Consider the following 21914-nt stretch of genomic DNA (forward strand, 5'->3'; position numbering starts at 1 on the left):
CCAGCAGGATGCTCTCCCATGACATCCAGCGTATCGGCAGTACCGCTCTGCCCTGGATGCGGTAGTAGTCACCACTGTACAGGTTTCTGCTCATGCCAAAGTCAGCTATCTTTATCGTGTAGTTTTTGCCCACCAGGCAATTCCGTGTGGCCAAGTCTCGATGAACAAAGTTTAGAGAGGAGAGGTACTTCATCCCCGACGCTATCTGAGCGGCCATGTAGCACAGATTATTGAAGCTGGAGAGGAGAGTAAAGAAACAGCGTCATGTGTTGGGAATAAAATAAACACACACAGTTAGACATACAGCCGTCTCTCGTCTTTGTTCGCACTCACCTGACTGTAGGTGCATTGCTGAGCAGAGCGAGTTGTCCCTCGGGTTCGTGGCGGGACAGAAACTGGTTGAGATCTCCGTTCTCCATGTACTCTGTGATCATACAGAGAGGGTCGCTGTAGATGCACACAGCTAGCAGGCGAATGATGTTGGGGTCCTTCAAACGTGACATGATCTTTATCTCTTTCAGAAAGTCATTCCTACCAAAACACAACAAGTAAGTGATTGACTTTACACAGAGAGACATCAGAATTATATAAACTTTTAATTTCAAGATCTATTTTCATTTTCAGGTACAGGCTAAAAATTTGGTATTTGGTGGCGACCACTGGGCCGTCTAAAGTCGATACCTTGCATTTTTGTTTGCGTCTGAACGGAGCATCTTCACAGCCACTAAAACTGGCAGGTCCTCGGGGATGTCAAATAAAAACTCTTTATTCATAAATTCCTGCATTCCGTCTGCTTCACACAGGTGCACCTGAGAGGGGGCGGAAAGGAGATATATAAATATAATCATATATCAAATATAACTGCCGAATACAACGCTCTTTTCTGATTATTTCATGGCGGTTACGTACAAGTTAACACACACATAATAACACCTGCGCAGGAAGGTGCCACATTGCCAGATTTTGTTGTCAGTTTCTCTGTGTATGTGTCAGTTAAACTTGGGTTTACTATTGTTACGCTGTTATTGGCTTGGGGTTTCACACCCACGTGGGTCCCAAAGGCTCTTTGCTAACGCCCATAAACATCCCAACTCACAAAAATAAGAAGAGAGAAAATGCAGGGAGAGGGCATGGTCTCTGCAGATACAGACACCACCACACACTTCTGGTTGGTCATAAGTAATTGAAGCTATATATGAATGTAATTGAAGCTATGTATGATTGAGAGGGATTCCTTTTGTCTAAGTCTATACATTGTTTTTTAAGCTCATCTAAAGCTGTGAGAAAAGCTGTAGAAGAATGGTATAGAGCATACACCTCTCCAAACTGGCCCTCTCCCAGCTTCTCTTTGAATGTGAGCAGTTTTCGCGGGAACTCCTCCACTGCAACATCCTTCCCTGACAACAGGTCCATAGTTAATGCGGGGATGGCGTATGTGTTGCCTCCAGTTACGCCTTGCAGGTTTACAATGTCTGCCTCTGCGTAGTGAGGGGCGCCATCTTGGACTGCAGTAGTTGTGGTGGATTTAGAAGCTGCTGTGCTGGTGGAAGCTGAAACACAATACGGGAAACTGCAACTAAGAATCTCAATAAGGCAATAAGATAAAGGGAGGGACTGACCATGTTGAATATCAATTGAAATGGATGTGCATATGTAAGCAGACATGTGTGTCCACCTACCAGGCTCCTCGGAGCTCTGAGCAAACTCCGGCAGCTTACATATGATGCGTGATGGTTCCTGGTAGTCTGGACCAAGGGGGAAGATGCGCTCATAGGTGGAATTAGACTCCTGCTCACTGGTTGTGCTCGACTGGTTGTGGGTGTAAGCGAACGTCTCACTCTGTATTGACAAACTAGCAGTTAGTTCATCGTCCAGCATCCGGCGAGAGGCCTAGAATGAAGGACGTGGGGGGTGAAGGAACAGATCTGACCACCTCCCGAAAGAAGACTCAATGGAAATGCACAAAATGACTCAACATGCACAGGCGCACACATTTGATCCACAGTAATACATCAGTGATGAGCTCACCTTCTCCAACATCTTCTGCCACACCTGCCTCCACAAGATGATGACAATGATGACCACGAGGATGAAGATGATGGCCACTAAACAACCAATCAGTATCCGGGTGTTGCTGTCATCTACTTTGTGGGTGGGGTCATCCTCTGGGCGAGGAAACAGGGAGAGAACATTTTACGGTCTGCATGCATGATGGGGAACCATACTGTACTTCTCAATTACGTCAGGACAGTCATTACATATAGGTAAGCAAATAACTAGACTCAGCGATAGATTTACAAAAAACATGTAATGGATTTCTTTGAAATGTGTTGCAAAAGCAGAATAGACCTTAAGTAAAAAATATAATAAACTACAGCAGGTAGTGTGACTTGTCAAACAGGTGTAACTAATAAAATTAAAATGCTATGCTGCTATTTTGCATGCTGAAACCTCCACCTATCAGGAGCATGAGAATGTTAGATTACGGTTCTGAAAGGAAAATAATCTCTCTCTTTATCTTTTTCATTTGCTCTCTCTTGCACTCTTTCTATTTTGTTGGTTTGGAGAAGTTGTTCCTGACTGATTTGTTGGTTTGGGGATCTAAATGTGCAAAACAGGAATCAACTGGGCAACTTTGCTACATCCATCATCGCAAATCCTGACCATCCTCTCTTTAAGGAATTTTGCTTTTGACACATGAACCTTTGATTGTAGTCTGTCCTGTATGTATAGTACCAGCACTTGTAATGTCTTCAATTGTCTTATTGTCTTTTTTACACTGTCTTGCTACAAAAAGAATCTCTTGCAGGACAATAAAGATCTGAAGTGAACTGTTTTTCCTTATTTGTTGTGTTGTTGTTGTGTGTTGACAACAAAAGATGCCATATTGTTATTTGTCATGCATGTCACAAAATGTCATGAAAAAATTACATTAATTAGTAAAACAATTAGTGTGTGTGTGTGTGTGTGTGTGTGTGTGTGTGTGTGTGTGTGTGTGACAATCACTGACTTGGTTGTGTGTCAGGTGTCAGTCCTGATTTGGGAGGAGCCAGTGTTGTGTTGTACATGGCTGTATCTGAAAGGCCAAAGACACAGAGCTGATCAGAAATGAAATTGAATACGTCTTCAATCAGAAGGCGATCAGAAGGCCTCAAAACAGACTTCAATATAGTAATAATAACAAAGAAATATACTGTTATTATGCACAGTCTCTCCAAATATTTGTAGAAGTAAATAAAGTGTAAAAGTAGATACACAAATGAAAAACCACTAGAGATCCTACTGCAATTACAGATTATACACACGGTTCATCAGTCTATACCTGACTGGAAGGTGATCTCACTGAACAACATCCAGGCATCAGCAAAGTAGAACTGGCACTTGATGGCGCTGGCCATGTGATTGGCCAGATTGACGGTGACGAAGCGGGCGCTGGGATTCTCCACGTCCTCCACGGGGCTAAAGGAGAGCGGCGTTGCTTCCCAGTCTGCCTCAGAGCGGAAGTAACACACCACCTGGCGGAAGACCTTGACGTGTCGTGAGTACATGTTGTTGCAGTGGACCTAGACGCAGATAAAGACACGTGGGAAGAGTTTTAGTGCTGATGAGAGACGTAAAAAAAATATATACAGTATATATATATATATATTAACTTGTATCATCAGCAGCCTCACCTTCATGGTGGTGAAGTTGCGTATGCGGTCAAACTCAAACATGATTTCAACATTGGAAAAGCTCTCATTAGTCCAACCCACGTAGTCATACCCGGGCCACACATTGTGAGTGTCGTGACTTTGTGTAAAATCATCCAGGCCACACACTCCATCAGTCAGCTGGCCCAAGCCCTCTGTCATACTGAGAAACAAAGAAGTGTAAAAGAGAGGCAGAAAACACAGAGAAACATCCTTTATGTTCAAAGAAAGCACTCCTGTTAAAAGGTTTTTATGGTGCAACCGTTTAACACTAGGTGGCAGCATTGTAAAACCAATTCCTCACTTGATATGATATCGTAAAAAGAAAAGAAGAAAAAAAGCCATTTTCTTTTCCCTCTGCACAGTTGCCTCCACAGAGAGAAGGAAGCCGACCTTTGTCATGGAGGACATTATTCACCGTGCCATAATCTAAACATTCCTGTCAACAAAAGACTGATTGGTTTATTCCGGTTGCTAAACTTTAGAAGCATGGTTGACTCAGTCATTCCTATGAGGTATTGCCTAACTAAGTAAACCACCATGACCCACTCTCCACCGCCTGTCTCTTTGCTTTCACCATGGTGACGGGGCAACAACAAAGTGAGGGGAAAAAGTACTGAAGAAGGATGAGAGCGATGACGAAGCAGTGTAGTGGTGTTTGAAGAAGGGAGAAGGCGGGAATAATGGAACACTCACAGAAACACACACACACACACACACACACACCACACACACCTGTGGCTGACAGCTCCATCATAGACAGAGTCGTTGAGATAAGCAGAGTAAGCAGGCAAGCTCATCTGTTCTCCTGCTGCAGCGTTGTACGACACCAGACCATCTGTAAAGCAAGGACAGTTATTTATTTATTAAATTACATAACCCCATTACATTTTCGGTGAGTCTTTATGATTGTGAACTCATGCTGTGTAGAGAAGCATTGCCCAAAGTTTGTTTCAGAATTGTAGTTGAGATTGTTATGCTTACTACAAAGCATGGGTAGCATTTTCCAGTATGTAAAATATACAGATGCAGAATATGCAGAATATGTGATGTTTTCAAACAGTATGAAGAAATGTTTTATTAGAGGGCCTGGTGATTTAATGAACTTTTTGTTTTTATACTTTTTTCCTCTTCTTCTACTTTGATTGGATCTCAAATTTCACCAGGTTTCCATACTCAAAAACATTGTAATGTTACTGCTTTATGTATTTTTTTAGACACCAGATAAAAATATCCACACATTTGTTAAGCTATTTGCCTGACAAACTTTCTTCCAGCTATAGGAGGCAGTACTTAGACAACCTATTGCTTTCGTTCTTTTCCATTTATTCTTTCACTTTGACCTCACATTTCACAAGGTCCCATGATCTAAATCTCAAGTTTAAATTTGACACACTTGTCGAGATTCAAGCCACTTTAAGCCCCCTATGGGTTCTTGGGCTTTTTGGGCACACGCGCTTATCTAAAATGCTCATGTATATGCCATGCATCAAATAAACCTCTGTACATTTAAAGTGGTTAGTCAGTGATATGATTATTGTAGTGCAAATTAGTGCTTCTTGTACGAAAAGGTGACAGAGAATCAGCTGATCGTTTCTATCTTTACGGGCTCAAAGGTAAGAACTGGAGCCTCAGCTCAGGTGTCATCTTTGCACTTTTGGCAGGGGCTCATCAGCCCTTACATATCCTCGCTTCAGTCTTTGTCCTGTCCACATCAGCCACCTCTTACCCAGCCATTCACAGCCGTAGAGCTCCACTCTCATGCAGACATTCATGGAGTGGTCTGTGACGGGCATGAAGCGGACAAAGCGAGCGATGATGGGCGGCTCGAGGTCCTTGAGTACAATGGCGTAGGCGTTCCTGTTTCCTTCAATCACCTGCAGGTTAAACAAACATACCTTGACTTCATAAAGAAGCTCACTAGGGATGCGAATGACCCATGGCCTCCTTTTATCATTTATAGATAATGAAAAATTACTGAATCAGTCCATATACTATCTCTATTACGACTATAAACACAGTCATACCAGGTATTAACAATGACAGGCCATAAAAGCATGACCTAAAGGCAGATGATGAGTATCAGTACACAGGGCATCTTTATTACAAGTTTGTTATAAAGGTCCTAATAGATTATAGAGTGACATCCAAGCCAGGATACACCCCAGCCAGTGTAAAGCACTGGCTGATTGGTCCACTTACCTGCTTGCCCTGCCTGTTTCTCCATGAGATCCAGCGGCTGCCATCGCGGCTGTACTTAATCTTGTACATCTGGGCAAACTCATTACCGATGCCTCCTGCGTGACGCCCCTGAGTGCCCACAAGGGTGATGAAGTGGAGCGAGCGCAGGTCAATCTGGAGGAACTCCTTCAGGCTGTCTGGCTCCACTGTTATCTCTGGACACCAGGCGCCATCGCCCTCCTCAAAGTTCAACCTGGGAGAGACACGGAGAGAAAATGCAGGGTGGGGGAAATGATGTTCATATTTGAATTACAGCAGGAAATGGAAAAGAGCAAGAGGGAGAAGAAAAATTAGAACAGGATGGAGAGGAAAAGGTGAGAGGAAAGTTAAAATGAGTGCGGTGGCGGATTTCAGTTCTTATAGCCTGTTATAAAAACATCTCGGTGAAAGCCTGCGTCGTAAATTCATCTTAAAGTGTTAATTTTGGGCAAGGGGCTGGCAGGGGTGAGGGTGAGCTGGGCGAGACTGAAAACACAGCGGGGATGGATGGGGAAAGTGTATTACATCATTATCCTGATACTTACTGACGGCCACCCAAGTTTTTCTGCACACACACACACACACACACACACACACACACACACACCTCCCTAATCATGTGGCTTTAAGTAGAACTGATACCTCAGTTTGTGGCTTACTGCAAATAAACAGGCACCTTGCAGGATAAGCCACCCACACACACACACACATAAAACATAGTAGCAAGTGTGCGTGTGTGCGTGCGTGCGTGTGTGTGTGTGTGTGTGTGTGTGTGTGTGTGTGTGTGTGTGTGTGTGTGTGCGTGTGTGTGTGCGTGTGTGTGTGCGTGTGTGTGTGCGTGTGTGTGTGTGTGTGTGACCTACCTGCCGTATCTAGCAGCGGTGGATTCAGACCACTGGCTGGAGGCAGAGATGTCCTCGTCCTGTATCTGCCCTCCTGACATGCCCAGAGGATACCGACACACACCTGAGACACAAAATGTCTGATTAAAAGACTAGAAGAAATAAGGTCATGATGATCATCCACTCAGTGCCCTGATGTTTGTTTAGCCACAATCATCCTGTATTTTATATATATAAGAGAGGAAAGTGACTAATAAGTAGCTCTGTTTACCGGTGCTTTTACATTCGGAAAGCAGTAATTATATTCTATAACTTACTGTAAGTCCATGTTTGATTACCGGTATGTAGTTTTGGAAAGGCCAGAAAAAGAACTTTTCCCGCTTCGATCCCCCTATAGGTTGGAAGCAAAACTGCCCATTACATCACATTATGCAAGTTTGCCAGATCGGGTAGCAGATCTGTAGTTCAAATGAACGGACAATGTAATGTAACAATTCCGCTTCCAACCTGTAGGGGGACCGAAGCGGGAAAAGTTCTTTAGTGTTGCTTTAATTTAACAATTTTTACTCTAGCTTTTTGCAGAGAGTTAGCCACTAGCGTTAGCTAGATAAGTAGATTGATACCCATAGATATATATCTATGCTGACACCACTCTCATGTCTGTTAGCTACACTACGAAGCTACAGCCAGCAGGTGAATAGTTGCATCAAGAGTGTAAACAGGGGAAAACAGCTAGCCTGGGTCTGTCTGAAGGTTAAAATAATCTGCTTAGTGACACCTCTAAACCTTACTAATATACAGTACATGATATATCTTGTTTTCTGAAGTGTAAAAACGTTAAGTTGTGGCTTTACTGGGGGTTATGTGCTCGACTACTTCAGTGAGTCTCATCGTCGCCATGAGGTTGCCTGGCAACTAGTGGAGACTCCATTCTATGCTAAGCTCGGCTAACTGGCTGATGGCTAGTTCTGATATGCAATGGACAGACATGAGAGTGGTATCTATTATCTCATCCAATTATCACTAAGAAAGCAAATAAGCATATTTCCCAAATAGTGAAACTATTCCTTCAAGTAAATCCTCCTCTTCTTTTTTTTTTACATTTACTTGAGTAAAGTACTTTTACTTCTACTTGCAAAAAATCTGTAACAATGTCTCTATTTAAGCAGAATAGTCATTCAACCTCTGGTATTTAAGGCTACCAGGATTATCACACTCTGAAACATGCCACTTCTCTCAGAACAACAACAGCGCTTGTTGGAGTTGTAAATTCAAAACCGTACACTAACACACGTCATTTCTAAGACATAACTACTTAATTCCCAGCTTCTTTCAAGAAACCTGCAAGTGCTGGATGAAGGGTTGGGGTTGTGGGTTGTGATGTGAGGGTGCTACACACACACACACACACACACACACACACACACTCCTTGCACTCAAGTTGTGGTTGTTTTATTGAAATAATAATCTAGATCCATTCAGTGTCTCCGCCAGTCCAAACAGTGCTGGTATCAAGCACTGTGTGTGTGTGTGTGTGTGTGTGTGTGTGTGTGTGTGTGTGTGTGTGTGTGTGTGTGTGTGTGGTAATGCTGGCAGGATTCAGCCCATCACGCCCCCGCTGTGCGGTCAACAGAAGCAATGTGCCATGCTCTGTTTCCTGCATGCCCGTCCACCCCCTCATGTCTCCTCTGCCCTCCTCTCACTCCTCCTGTGTGGTCTCTCCCCTCACTCTTTTCTTTTGTTCCCTTCAGTGGCGAGAGGTGATAAAAGTTAACAGCGTGATTTAGAAAAACTTCATCTCATTAGAACTCAGCTGGCTAGTGGCTAACTGAGCATGACACAGTCAACATGGTATCTATTAACTTTTACAAGACTCTGAATGAATCTACTGATTTCTGGCTGTTTCCAAGAGCAAAAATGAAAGGGCACTTTTCCATCGCGTGTTATCTACAGGGTTGAGGTGATCTTATGTTTAGGAATAACATTGATAACTCCACCTAACAGGATATGACCACTAGTTAGCCTCATTTATGGATGAAAGAGCCTTTGGAAAAACTTGATTTCTGCGTTTGTGATTGTGATGTGAGCGTTGGGTTGCGGCTTTCAGTGGAGCTGTGGGAAGAAGTTAAAGGGAGACTGACCCAGTAAACCTGGCCTTAAAAAACCTTTGAGCAGATGCCAGCAACAGCAGAGCTCGAAGTTCAAGGCCTTCTCTGTCCCTCTCCAGCTCTTTATTTTTTCCTTTTTATCTCCCTGTGATTCTCTCTTCCTCTTACTTGATCTCAAATCACGATGTGAAACCCGTGATGGACTGATGACCTGATACGCTGCTCAAATATCTGCGTAGATGCAACCACACGCACGCAGGCAGGCTTCGTCTTGGCAGTGACACAGTGACAGCTTAAAGGAGGCACAAACAAAAACTCTTCCAGATGTCTAAATTCGCCTCCTCTGTCCTCCTTTCATCTTGTCCTCTCTAACCTTTGTTCCATGCTGCCCTCTTCGCTGCAGCCCTCATCACTTATCCCCAAATGTTTACACCCCTCCACTGCACTCCTATTTCTCTCCCCGCACCAGATTGCCTTGGTTATGAGCAGACCACATCACCAAAAATCATCTTACTCTTCTCATATTCTCAGCATGTTAGCAATATCCTTGGCTGCATAATTACGTAACCATTTTAATGATAGGTGCGGTGCTCAAAGTGCACGTACGATAGCTGTAGTAAAACACAAATCGCCAGAACACGCTTCAAGACAAACAGCAGAGATCTCCAATAAATGATTTTTAAATCAAATCAGGGCAGGATAAGATGACAAGGAACGTCAATGTTTGAAAATGGAAAAGCTGGAATGATAATCACTGGCATCAAGTAGCTGAAATGTTGTATGTATCTTTGGTGCAGTGTTGCAGCCTGGTCCAGAGGTTATGGGTTTGAGGTTATTGGCGTTGTGAGAGCCAGAACAGCAGCACATGAGCCTCATTCACACAGAGGTAAAGAGTGTAAACAGACATCGAGACGAAGAAAGAGATGACCAGAGTGCAGCATCTTTTACTCCTACTGTCTCACACTGGGATGACACATATTGTGAAAAAGACTAGAAGTACTCTTAGTGATAATGCTGGGATGTTTGTGTGAATGTTGTGTGGTATGAGGTGGTGACATAAATAATTGTATTGTGGAATTCTGCTATGAAGTCTTGCCAGTAAAATAGACTGATATATACACACACACACAGAAAATGCAACATCACTAGTTGGGGAAAACATTGAATAATTGCCTGGGACATAATTGATGAAAATAGGAGTCATTATCAGAGTCTTTAACCACATCCTCGAGAGAGTCAGAGAGACGGGTTTCAGTATATATCGTGCCGGATGTGTGACCGCTCTTCAAAATGTTGGTTTTTTCTGTGTTTATTTATCCACCCAACCCACTCAGAGGTGAGCCCTGGGGTGAGCTATGGGGGCAGGCGAGTGTGTTCGTTTGGATGCACGCACACATACACTGATTTCCCCCCCACACTCACACACACATCACCCATCAGGCTCAACATTTGGCCACAGTATCTAAAAATATCACCCCAGAAAAAGGTGGAAAAATACCAGCCTTGTGTGATGGAGGAATAGAGAGAGAGAGAGAGAGAGAGAGAGAGAGAGAGAGAGAGAGAGAGAGTTTAAGGAGTAATGGACCAAACCCTCTCTCTCACCTCTTGATTTTAACCGCACCCTGACTACTGAAAGGCAGGTTTGTTCTGTAGTGTTTGCTGTCCAACCGCTGGCTCCACACACACACACACACACACTCACACACACACACACACTCACACACACACACACACACACACACACACACACACACACACACACACACACACACACACACACACACACACACACACACGCCAAGCGTACGCACATGCGCACACACACTCATCGTCTCGCAAGTTGATGTTCACATCTGCTGGATGATACCTGTCCATTGAGGGCAGTTTTGGTTGTGTTGCTTATAAATGTACTGTCTGCTTTATTACATGTATTACATCTACACCGTGGCCACAATTTACATTTAAGAAATTATAGGATTACAACTCAAGATCCTGTTGTCCCAAGAGTCAGTTGTTTGAAAGCTGCACTATTTAATACTTTTATATTAACAATGGATCAAACTCACAGAGACTTATCAAACAACTCTGCTGTTTTAATCAGCTCCTTGGAGCTTTTAAGCGCCTTTTAGTCCATTGTTTCAGTTTTACAGTAGCAAAAAACTAGTCAAAACTAAAGTCAGCGACTAACTTGTGAACATAGTGAAGCATTTAGCAGCTAAAGAGTCATACATTTCCCTCAGGAGTTGGGGGAGAGCAAAGCAAAGCTAGAGAAGAGAGAGCAAGAGAGTGAAAATTGAATGCTATTTTTTATGTCTGCTGGATGTATAAATAGGCAACTGTTAGCTGACATGATCGTCTCAACAACTTCACAAGGTGATATGAATCAACTGCTTTAAAGACATGCCGTTACATTCAGTCAGTTGCTCTTAACAGTGGAATGGGATCACAAACATGAAACAACAAACATGTCTCATAGTGAGGTACAGTGTGTTTTACCTTTGTGATAAAACCGTATAATGTTTACCTGTGACATGCTAAACATAGCATGAGTATTAAAAAGATATAGCCTCAGAGGAAGATTATTTCTTCTATCAAAAGAGACAAAGTCTTAAAGTGATGTGATTCAAAGAGAAAGTTCTAATCCATTAATTCACTTGTTCGTTCATTCAAGGTTTACTCTACACATCCTCACAAGAAGAAGCCCACACAATAATAGTACTGCTTGATATTTGGCTGCTGTGCCCGCACCTCCTCCCCCTCCACAGTGAAATAAAGTTCGCCCACTCACGAGTAAAATGGGAAAGACAGGGATGGTATAACTCAATTGCTTGGGAATTTTAAACAGGGGAAAGTTGGCATCACTCAACATCTCAGCTCTACTATATTCAGCCATGAATATTTTCCAGACCTTGGAAAAATGACTCTCTTCTCAATGCAGCAGAACTAAAGCATTAGACAGAATTATAGGTGGATATATCCTGCTTCCATATATTAGAGCAGGTTGAGATTTAAGCTTTTAGTGACACTGGAGGTGATTTTTTTTTTTCTTTTAAATAATCGTTGGTGGTTTTTAAGTGAAGAAATCCCTTGGGTCCGATTACAGATACTAAAGTTTGTCTTGAATGGTGAACTTGTTGAACTTTGATCATGATCAGATGCAGAAGCAGTCCTTTTCATGACTTATGAGTGGTCAAATACTGGGAACACACAGACACACACACACACACACACACACACACACACACACACACACACAGCGCTGGGGAGAAAGACAGAGCCTATTTCAATGGACTTTCCTTCTGTCAGAATGTCTGGTATGCATTAGCCACAGACTCCAGTGGGATAGCTGGATCCACAGTATGCGTGTGCATGCGAGTATACAGTATGCATGCGAGCAGGCACACACACACACACACACACACTGTAAGAAGAGAGACAAGCACAGAAAGTCACTACCACAAGGGTCAAACACTGAAATCCCAAATTAAGTGAAGTTGAGAAGATGCCTCATAAAATAGCAACAATCAAAAGTTTTGACTGCACTTACAAACACTGCAGCTGAATGTTTCAAATATCCTGTTACATTCACATCTGGTTAAATAGGCCAAACATGTAGCTATTAATAAATATATATATATATATATATATATATATATATATATATGTGTGTGTGTGTGTAAGGAGACTTGCACATGAAAGTAACCACAGCATGCACACACTATTTTACTTGAAACTCCTTCTATAAAAGCGCTGTGTGATCTCTATCTTGCTCACCCTCTCTATTTCTTTCCTCACTTTTTTTGTTAAAACTCCTCATAAAACTCTTCGCTCTGTCTTTTATTCTATTAGCTTTGGCACAAAGAACGAATAAATGACAAACAGGGAAAGCCAGGTTTTGAGTGTGTGTTTAAGCCCAAAACTGATCTGTGTGTGTATTTGTGCATGTCTGTACAGCTCAAATGATTCAAGGTATGGGCAAGCGCTCTAGAAAACAACTGCTGTTAAACGTAACTTTTTGTTTGTTTTGGTTTAAAAAATGTAATGTTTGATTCAGCACTGTTGACTGAGAAAAACCCCAGGCCTGTCATCATGACCTCATGTCTGTTTTTATTCTCATACACTCTCAAAAAGAAATTGGATTTACACTTGTATAACAGTGTGGTATATATAGTCAAAAGTTTTATTTTGAAAATGGAAGTGGGATGGAGTAAGGCGGGAGGATGTGGAAGTGACGGGGCGGATTTTTTCCACTGTTTTTGTCTTTCTTTTTAAACACTGCTTGGCAGAGTGAGGTCAGGGTGACCTGTAAACTCTGTGTTGAACCTTTCTGACAAAACCATCATTAATTACTGTTTAGATCTGAACACATGACATTCATTATCCCTTCAACGATAAAGAAAACTCAGTGTGATGACAGAAGCTTTGAGATTGAAGTCATAAACAGCAGCCAGATTGAGGTTTGTACTGGCAAATATCTGCTGTATTTCTACAATGTCAACAATAACCAAAAACCTCTCTTTGGTTCCTATTTGACTCTGTCTCTGTCCAGAAAATGTTGCTACTCTATTTCCTTGTTAAAAAATTACTGGTCCTTTTTTTATTGACATCACAAAAAAACCACCCGTACGAGAAAGGCGTGCATGCTGGGATCAAAGAGGCCAAAGCAGAGAGAGGGGACCACATGGCTCCCACAAAGCAGCACTTATCCAAAATCAAAATCAGACTGGACTGGACTGGAGCACCAAACACTACCCAAAACTCACAAAACTCATTTCATGGTATTCACAAACTCTCCATTATGATCTTGTTGCATTCAGAGACTTGAGACACCTAAATCATAGCACAGATAAATGGGAGATGCAGTTTGCCCTCTCGTGGCAGCACAGACCTGGGTTGACCTGTGATGTGACGGCACCTAACAGGTAGAGGAGGATGAGCAGGAGGAAGTGAACGTCCCACAGGCGCTTCATCCCAAACACACGCACAGAGACAGGCTTCCAATCTGAAAGACAAGATGGACACAGCAGGTTACGCAAATGTGCGGTATACAGCTTAATATACAGTTTGACCACAAGGCTAAAACTGTGAAAAATAGCTCAGTCTGTAAGCAGATTTTATTTTATAATCACTACTCTGTGTTCATGGGAACCAAACATTTGTTTGCATATACAAGGGAAAAATGGGAGTTTAATTTGAAGCCTGTTTTTATTCCACTCATTAAAAGACAAAATAATTGCTGCGAAACTGAGATTTTCCATTTACATAGTGCTTTATCACTCTATGAGAGAAGGCTCATTAAATTCTAACAGTGGCAATATTTCAATATCAACCATACAAGACACAATAGTCTCAGTTCATATACAATTAAAATGAAGCTTTTTAATTTAATTTTTTATAATTTTACATATTACGCGCTAATTGTAGGAACAAATGATGAATGAATAAATGATGGAGGAAGGGGAGAAAGAGACAGTGAGTCACAGACATGACTTCAGCTGCACAGATACAGCGCCAACAAGCCGCCTCCATCTGACCACTTTAGTCCAACAGCAGAGCAAAACAACCAGTTTCAACGAGTTTCTGTCCACATTTCCCTTGTGATGTGACTTCACAAATGTAGAGTTTAAAAAAAAAAAAAAAAAAAACGGACTAACATGGCAATGCTTACACCCTTCTGTAACTTCACACACAACTTTGCTTATTACATGTTGACAAAGGGGGGCGGCCTCTAGCTCACCCAGTAAGAGTGTTCGCCCCATGTAGGCTGAGTCCTTTGCAACGGCGCGGGTTCAAATCCGACCTGCTGCCCTTTGCTGCGTGTCATCCCCCATCTCTCTCCCCCTTTCCTGTCTATCCACTGTCACTATAGAATAAAGGGAAAAGCCCCAAAAAAATAAAAAATAAAATGTTGACAACGGGACGAGGATGTGCAGTTTACACCCACATTAGCAAAAGCTTCCACTTAGTTTGCTTCAGCTTAGTGTAGTTATTGACTGAGATAAACCAACTGGGGCACTTTTACTGCTGCTCAAAGTCTCTGTTATATAACTCAGTTTTATTGTTCACACCATGTTATTTGCATCTTATGTAACAAAACTGCAGCAAATGAGACACTTTGGTGTTAGTAGAGAGAAAAATCAAGTGTTCATGTTTTGTGTACTTTTAGACTTATTTTTTTTTTTAATTTATTTTTCCACTGCTTTTGTGTTATTTCACCACTATCTAATGATTTTGTATCTTTATTGTAGTGCAGGCGACTGGCTTTCTGCTACAACTCCAATGTAAATATTTAACTACTAAAAGGCATCAATATAGCAGGGTTATCTTAACCCAATTATACATGACACAAAACAAAACTACCAGAGGACTGTGGGAATTTTCACAGAGAGACATCAGAGTGTGTGTGTGTGTGTGTGTGTGTGTGTGTGTGTGTGTGTGTGTGTGTGTGTGTGTGTGTGTGTGTGTGTGTGTGTGTGTATCAGACGTTTCCTGGTCTTCATCACCGGCCAAAATCAACCTTTTCCTGACGTTTCCCCATTGAAATAACAGAAGGATCAGCAGCATGCCGCTCAGGGCTGCAGTGCTCCGCTCCGGTCAATGGGACATGAATGGACTACAGTACAGGCTTTCATACATACTGTTCAATCTGCTGTCAGTGACTGTAGAGTATTATTCCCAAAATATCATCTCTATGCTTATCTCTTGTTGCTTATGTTCAACAGGTCTCCACCAGCAGAGACTTTGTCTGCTAACACTCCAGTTCACCTCTGTCCAAATTAACCTCTGGCATATATGAGCAGCAGGTTCACATACATATCATTATGGGAAACAAATCCAGGCCTGTTGATTTTGAGCTCATGCCAAAATGTACTCTTATTTTTAACCAGCAGGCTTGATTTTGTAAAGATACCAGATATTGAAGAATGATTTCCTCAGCTTTCCACATTTCCTGGCTACAATGACTGGACATGTGTATTTGGAAATATCAAAAGATTGTTTTTTCCATAGACAGGCACTGTGGATTCAAATTGATTCTCCAAAGTCTCTTGAATCAAAAGCTAAATGCTCAAGCCGACCTTTAAAGTAATTCTGTAGTAAAACTGCCTCAAACTAATCTCGTGCGACCAACGTTGATGGTCCAACCGTTGAATTTTGTGGCACTAATTAAGGTCTGACTTGCCTCTTTCATTGTGCCTTAACACATAATCGTATTGCTTTTCTTACTTCCATTTCCTGCAGCTTCAGATTACAGCCACTTCCCACTGAGACGCCTTTATTAAGCTTAACTCCTTTTGGCTTTTCATAGCTAATGAAACATAAACACCTGATGGCTTGTGTGCATTTGGAAGTCAAAAAGTGTGTTTACCATGTGCTGGAGAACATTTATGTAAAGACTGCTTGTGCTGTATCGGGAAGGAGAACTGACCTTTGGTTCTCAAAGGACCATAATGGTGTGTTTGCATGTTTTAGCCCATTTGCTGCAAATCACATACATTTTGCATTACTGCTCACCATTTTCCAAAGCATGCTATAACTGGGGATGTGGGTCAGTCTCTCAGTCTTTTTACATTTTTAGTCCAGATTAAAATATATCCAAAACTGTTGGATTGATTATCATAAATATAGCATAGGTCCCGATAGGATGAATTCTCTTGACTTTGTATCAACAGGTAAAAAATGTCTACTTCTCCAACACATTAGTTCATGAGAAGTTACAATATCTCTAATGATCAAACTCCTGTCAGCCTCAGCTGCACTTTCAGATCAATGACATAATATGCTATCGAGCTTTTGTTAGCATAACTTACATGTTAACATGGTAAAGTTAGCCTTTGTCTCAAAGCACAGCTGAGCTTTACAAATGATAGCAGAAGCTGACAGATGTTAATCCAAGCTTGACAAACTTTAAAACAGTTTAGACCAAATCTGACAACCTACAGTACAGCTGAGCCTAAGAGGCTAAATCTCAAGCCAAATCAATTCTTTTTCAATTTTAGGGTTTTGCCCCAATACATGAACACATCCACTTGGTAGATTCTTCAAAAACAATCCCTAGCTGCTTTGGCTGCTGTACCACACACACAGCTCAAAAAATACCTATATCAATTAATTTGGCGTCTCCCCATGTTGATTTTAATACTGCATCAACATGCACTAAGAACTGTGACTGCCTAGGAAAAATGCTTTTATCAATTTAAAAGCCTATGGTAGGCTTTAACCTTCAAATGCTTCAAAAAGAACGTTTCTCACTGTTCTTTGTTTTATCCTCAGAGTTAAAGCTGTAAATATGAGATCCAAGCCATTTTTGACATTCTATAACTTTCTAGATACTCGTGGTTTAGTGATTGTTTAAATGTGAAAATGGATTTCCTGTGTATCAGTTGTTTTGCTATTGCCTCCTGTGGATCCAGCTGTGCTCTCACCTGTGTGAAGTGAACAGCTGTTATTCCAACAGTGGCCTCTGTTATAGTAATGTCAGATCAGTCAGCAGCGCGGAACAGGCAGAGCTTCTCCTGTCTCCCGCATTCACTTTCTTTGGCGTGTTAAGGGGGCGGGGAGAGGGGGTTAACAGTAACAAATTTCAAATTAAAAATTAGTCTAGTTATTGGTTGCATTTGAAGCAGGAAGTTTGACATCCAATCACAGTAATGATGTTAACACATAAAATTAGACAATGCAGAGGCAATTTGGTGATAAAACAGTCCTCTTTAGCCGAGACCGAGACAAGACCTTCAAAGAAAAAAGTGGTCTTGAGGCCAGTCTTAAGACCAAGACCGATCTCGAGTACTACAACACTGGTGTCTGCTGCAGGAGTTTTTCCTTTTCACTTTCAAAGACATATTTCTAACGTTTAAGGGGAAAACTGTAATAAGTTTCTGAAGATTTAAATTTCAACTTACTGTGTTTACATTTCAAAAGTGTCCATAGCATTGTATTTATTATGCTCTTCCTGTCATTAAACTTGTGTTTTTCCACACAGAAGTTGTATCATTTCATAGTAGGTGCAAATGTATGTTTGACAAGTGGGCATTGCTCTTTAAAATTAATTTCCACAGCTACACCTTACAGTAACACTGATTTTTCAGAACTGAAAACTCAAGAAGTAATGGTAAAAGAGAGCTGGTGGGATTTGAGACAGAGGACCGCAATGAGGACCAGCTGCATAAACCCTTCAGAGGTGAATTTATTCTCATAGCTCCTGAGAGACGGAGCAGGAAAAAGACAGGAGATCTAGGTCACATGCAGACGCCTTCCCCACCTGCATGTAGGAGCAGAGAAAAGAGGGATATACAGTATAGGTTCAACCTCTGGGCCCTTGTTATTAAGCATGCAGGAGCACATACTGTGGGCCAGTGATGCTGAAGTAATGCTTCAGAGTTTATTTTCCCGATGTCCATGTACTGGTACTGGTACTTGATTAAACAATTCATTCAGTAACGACCAGCAGACATTACCAGGCAAAGTTTGGTTTGTATATCACTGGTCTGAGGTAAAGTCTGCTCCCTTCTGTAACCATGGCGCCCAGGTAAACTGGGTCCACCTACTTTTATGATGAGAATTGAGCTTGGTTTGTCACAGGCAGCTAACTAACAAAACGATGCAGGCTGTCGAACATAAACTGGTAGCAGGAGAGTCGAAGCGGGAAATAGGAGGAGGTAAGGAGGAGTGAGATGTGGGAGGTACAGATACCTGTCCACAAACCCTACCACAGTAGTCTATATCGACGACATTTCATTTCCGGGATTGTTCAGGTGCTGACAGAAATTCCGCAGGATGTCTTTCATTTCGGCGGATGTCTGTTACCTTCCGCTTTCTTTATGTTGGCAATTTAAACTCTGGTCAATTTATGGCTGACTGCTCCTCAGATTTCTGCAGGGTAAATCCAGACAGCTAGCTAGACTATCTGTCCAATCTGAGTTTTCTGTTGCACGACTAAAACAACTTTTTAACGTAAACATGTTCCACCAAAACAAGTTCCTTCCCGAGGCTATTTTAAGGAGGCGCCGTTGCTCCATCCGGAGTTTAGCGCCGCCCAAGACGATCGTGATTGGTTTAAAGGGGAACTATGCAGTTTTTTAAGCTTAATTTACCTTAACTGAACAGCTTCGGAGTCATTGGAATGGTTATATGACTTTTTTCGGATGGAATGGTGGTCATCTCGCTTCCCTCTAGCGCCTGTGAGCGGAAAAACCACCCTTGTAACTTTCGGCCGGCAAGCCGCCAGCCTCAGCGTCAAGAAGTATCGCGTGATATCAGGTCTCGCGATGTAACGAATTGCTTCACGGCACTGTACACATACAGGAACCGGCTGTTACGGGCTTACTAGCTGTCTACCTCAGTGGACATGGCTCCATGCGTTCGCCGGCTTCTTTGAAAACAAATGCACATGACCAGAGGGAGAAGATGGGAGGGGGGAGAGTCGCCAACGAGTTTTTACAACAGTGTTGCCAAATATCTATATTCTGAAGCTGTAGGGGGAGCTCTATAGAGAAACCTGCGAGCAAAAAGCGAGAAAACAGCGAAGAAATTGCCCAAACTGCATAGCGCCCCTTAAACCAGAGCACGTGTCGGTACACGATCCGTTCGGCCTGCACGATCCGTTCTGCACATGCGCAAGATAATAGTGTTTTACGTATCCATACGACCTGCACGATCTGTTCCACGCTAGCCTATGGCTAGCCTCCACCGGGAAGCTAACGTTAGTTTAGCTAACAGCTAATTCGGCTAACTGCTAGCTGACAGCTAGATTCAGTCTAAAATAACGTTTACTCAAACGTAATGGGAAAAGCAGGCTACAGCTAAATTAAGACTTCACAGTAATAACAATAAAGACAAGTATTGAGTGATTGTATTTTAAATGAGCACAAGTAAAGTAGAACTGACGTAACAGCTGTTATATATGTTAGGTGTTTGTTATATATGTCAACGTTTATTTTCAAGTTTTATTTTGAGGGTCTTTTAAAGTTATTACATGCTGTCTCAGCTAGCAGTTAGCCGAATTAGCTGTTAGCTAAACTAACGTTAGCTTGCCTGTGGAGGCTAACAGCAGACCGCTACAATCAGCTAGCAGTTAGCCGAATTAGCTGTTAGCTAAACTAACGTTAGCTTGGCTGTCGACCGGAAGCGTGGAACAGATCGTGCAGTGTCGTAAATCCTCGTACAACCGCGCATGCGCGAACATTTTGCGCATGTGCAGAACGGATCGTGCAGGCAGAACGGATCGTGTACCGACAGCACGTTTTTCTCCCATCCCGTAATGCTTTGTGATCTCGACAGACCTTCCTCCGCAGGAAGGAAGGTCTGTCGTTAAGGTCATTAAGGAGTGGGTTTTGTCTCAAAGTGAGGCCCAGAGACCTACAAGGATCTTAGGTTTGTACTCAGACATATTACCTGCCTTTCTGGCCACTGGCCCTGGATATTACAGAGAGAACACATGTGAATATGTTTCTCCTGACAGTTGTATTTGTGCACCACATTTTGCAAAACACATTAAAAAGGCATCCCTGGGGCACCCTGGTAGCTCAACTGGAGGAGGGTGCGCCCAATGTACAAAGGCTCAGTCCTTACCGCAGCAGCCGTGGGCTCGATTCTGACCCATGGCAATTTGCTGCATGTCATTCCCCTCTCTCTCCCCTTTTTTGTCTTCAGCTGTCCTGTCAATGCCTAAAAGGCCCAAAAATTATCTTTAAAAAAAAAGCCATCTCTGGTCTGACGTGTCTAAAGAGGGATTATGGCATCAAATCAGTGTATTGTTGAAGGTTCTTTGTTCGTCAGTACTAATTAGCAAATGTTAGCATGCTAACATGCTAGACTAAAATAGTGAGCATAGTAAACATTATAGCCTACTAACTAAACATCAGCATGTAAGCATTGTTATTGTAAGCTGCCGACATTAGCATTTAGCTAATATATAAGTAAGTACATGAGTACAGCCTCACAGAGCTACTAGTGTGGCTGCAGACTCTTCTTCAGTCGAGTTCTAAAGTTCTTAAAGTTCTTCAGCCCGACGTAAAAAAAAAAAAAAAAATCCAAACAGACTCTGATCTCATATCTGTCATACAGCTAACCTTCATGAAAGTCTATACCACTATACGGCTCATTCCAGGGTCACATTTATCTAAATAAACCAAAGTCAGGTCCACTGACACTTCGAAAAGCTTTCAGAAAAGGAACAAAAAATAAACTTAGGCTGAAAGTGTATAAAGTAATGAAAACATGGTCCTTTAAAGTAGAGAAGCATGTTTAACACATTTCAAAGGTCCAAAGGAGCATTTTCTCATCAAATTAAAGTATTACACGTTTTTCTGTGAGAGCAGATCCAAACGCATATAGAACAAAGTATGAAGATGAGAAGACACAGCAGAATGGGAAAAGACTTCACCAATTTGTTTCTGTAAAGGACAGAGACAAGTTTCACATCAATTTTACTGTGCTGCACCTTCAGACTATATGTTATAAATGTCTAGGCAATAACTCATAAAGGAAAGTTGGCCTCATATATCCCTACATATTTCACTGAGGGACATAAAATAATAGACTTTACTGTCCCTCAGTTAAAAAAGACATTTGTGACCATGATGTGGAATGAGGAGGCCCCTGAGCACAGCTTCTTTAGAGGGCCCCTCACTCTGATTTTATACATATCCATATACTGTCATTAAAAACCATTCACACGTTATAAAATGAGTATCCAAAGGCCAAAGACCCAGATCATATTTTTCTATTTATTTCACATTATATCGCCAACAATTCTTTAATATTCAAGTATTAAATGTACAAACATATCTCCTGTGCCCAGGGAAGGTTGTGGGCACTATCAATAATCTGCCCTTTGTACTTGGTAAACAGAAACACAATATAAGCTAAAATGGGCTGGAAATGTGGGTACATTTAAAAAAATACATGTAATGTTAATCTTTTAGAGACAAAATAAATAAAAAATACATAACCAACAGTTCTATCTCTCAAAACCTTTTCATAACTAACTTAGTATGTTATAGCACAACAGCCGTTTACGGTACTGTTCTCCCAGAGGATCCATATGAAGTAAA

General features: G+C 41.9%; 1 protein-coding gene across 3 annotated transcripts in view; it reads right to left on the reverse strand.

The window, feature by feature from the left end:
• ddr2a (discoidin domain receptor tyrosine kinase 2a) overlaps positions 1–21914 on the reverse strand; it is a 32543-nt gene that overhangs the window by 2883 nt on the left and 7746 nt on the right. Inside the window, exons 2-15 of one of the 3 annotated variants that reach the window (XM_031318052.2) lie at positions 13751–13864; positions 6776–6878; positions 5895–6126; positions 5422–5569; positions 4428–4530; positions 3675–3855; positions 3323–3563; positions 3018–3076; positions 2029–2169; positions 1680–1890; positions 1318–1550; positions 682–809; positions 334–531; positions 2–236 (exon numbers count right to left, since the gene is read on the reverse strand). In XM_031318052.2, coding sequence (XP_031173912.1) covers positions 2–236; positions 334–531; positions 682–809; positions 1318–1550; positions 1680–1890; positions 2029–2169; positions 3018–3076; positions 3323–3563; positions 3675–3855; positions 4428–4530; positions 5422–5569; positions 5895–6126; positions 6776–6878; positions 13751–13832 — 2295 coding nt within the window. In that variant the 5' untranslated portion in view covers positions 13833–13864. Of the gene's footprint in view, position 1; positions 237–333; positions 532–681; positions 810–1317; positions 1551–1679; positions 1891–2028; positions 2170–3010; positions 3077–3322; positions 3564–3674; positions 3856–4427; positions 4531–5421; positions 5570–5894; positions 6127–6775; positions 6879–13750; positions 13865–21914 lie in introns of all 3 variants that reach the window. The other 2 variants (XM_031318053.2, XM_031318051.2) reach the window with 2 other exon arrangements.

Source organism: Sander lucioperca, chromosome 11 (genome assembly GCF_008315115.2).
Source record: "Sander lucioperca isolate FBNREF2018 chromosome 11, SLUC_FBN_1.2, whole genome shotgun sequence".
In the NCBI taxonomy this organism is placed as follows: Eukaryota; Metazoa; Chordata; class Actinopteri; order Perciformes; family Percidae; genus Sander; species Sander lucioperca.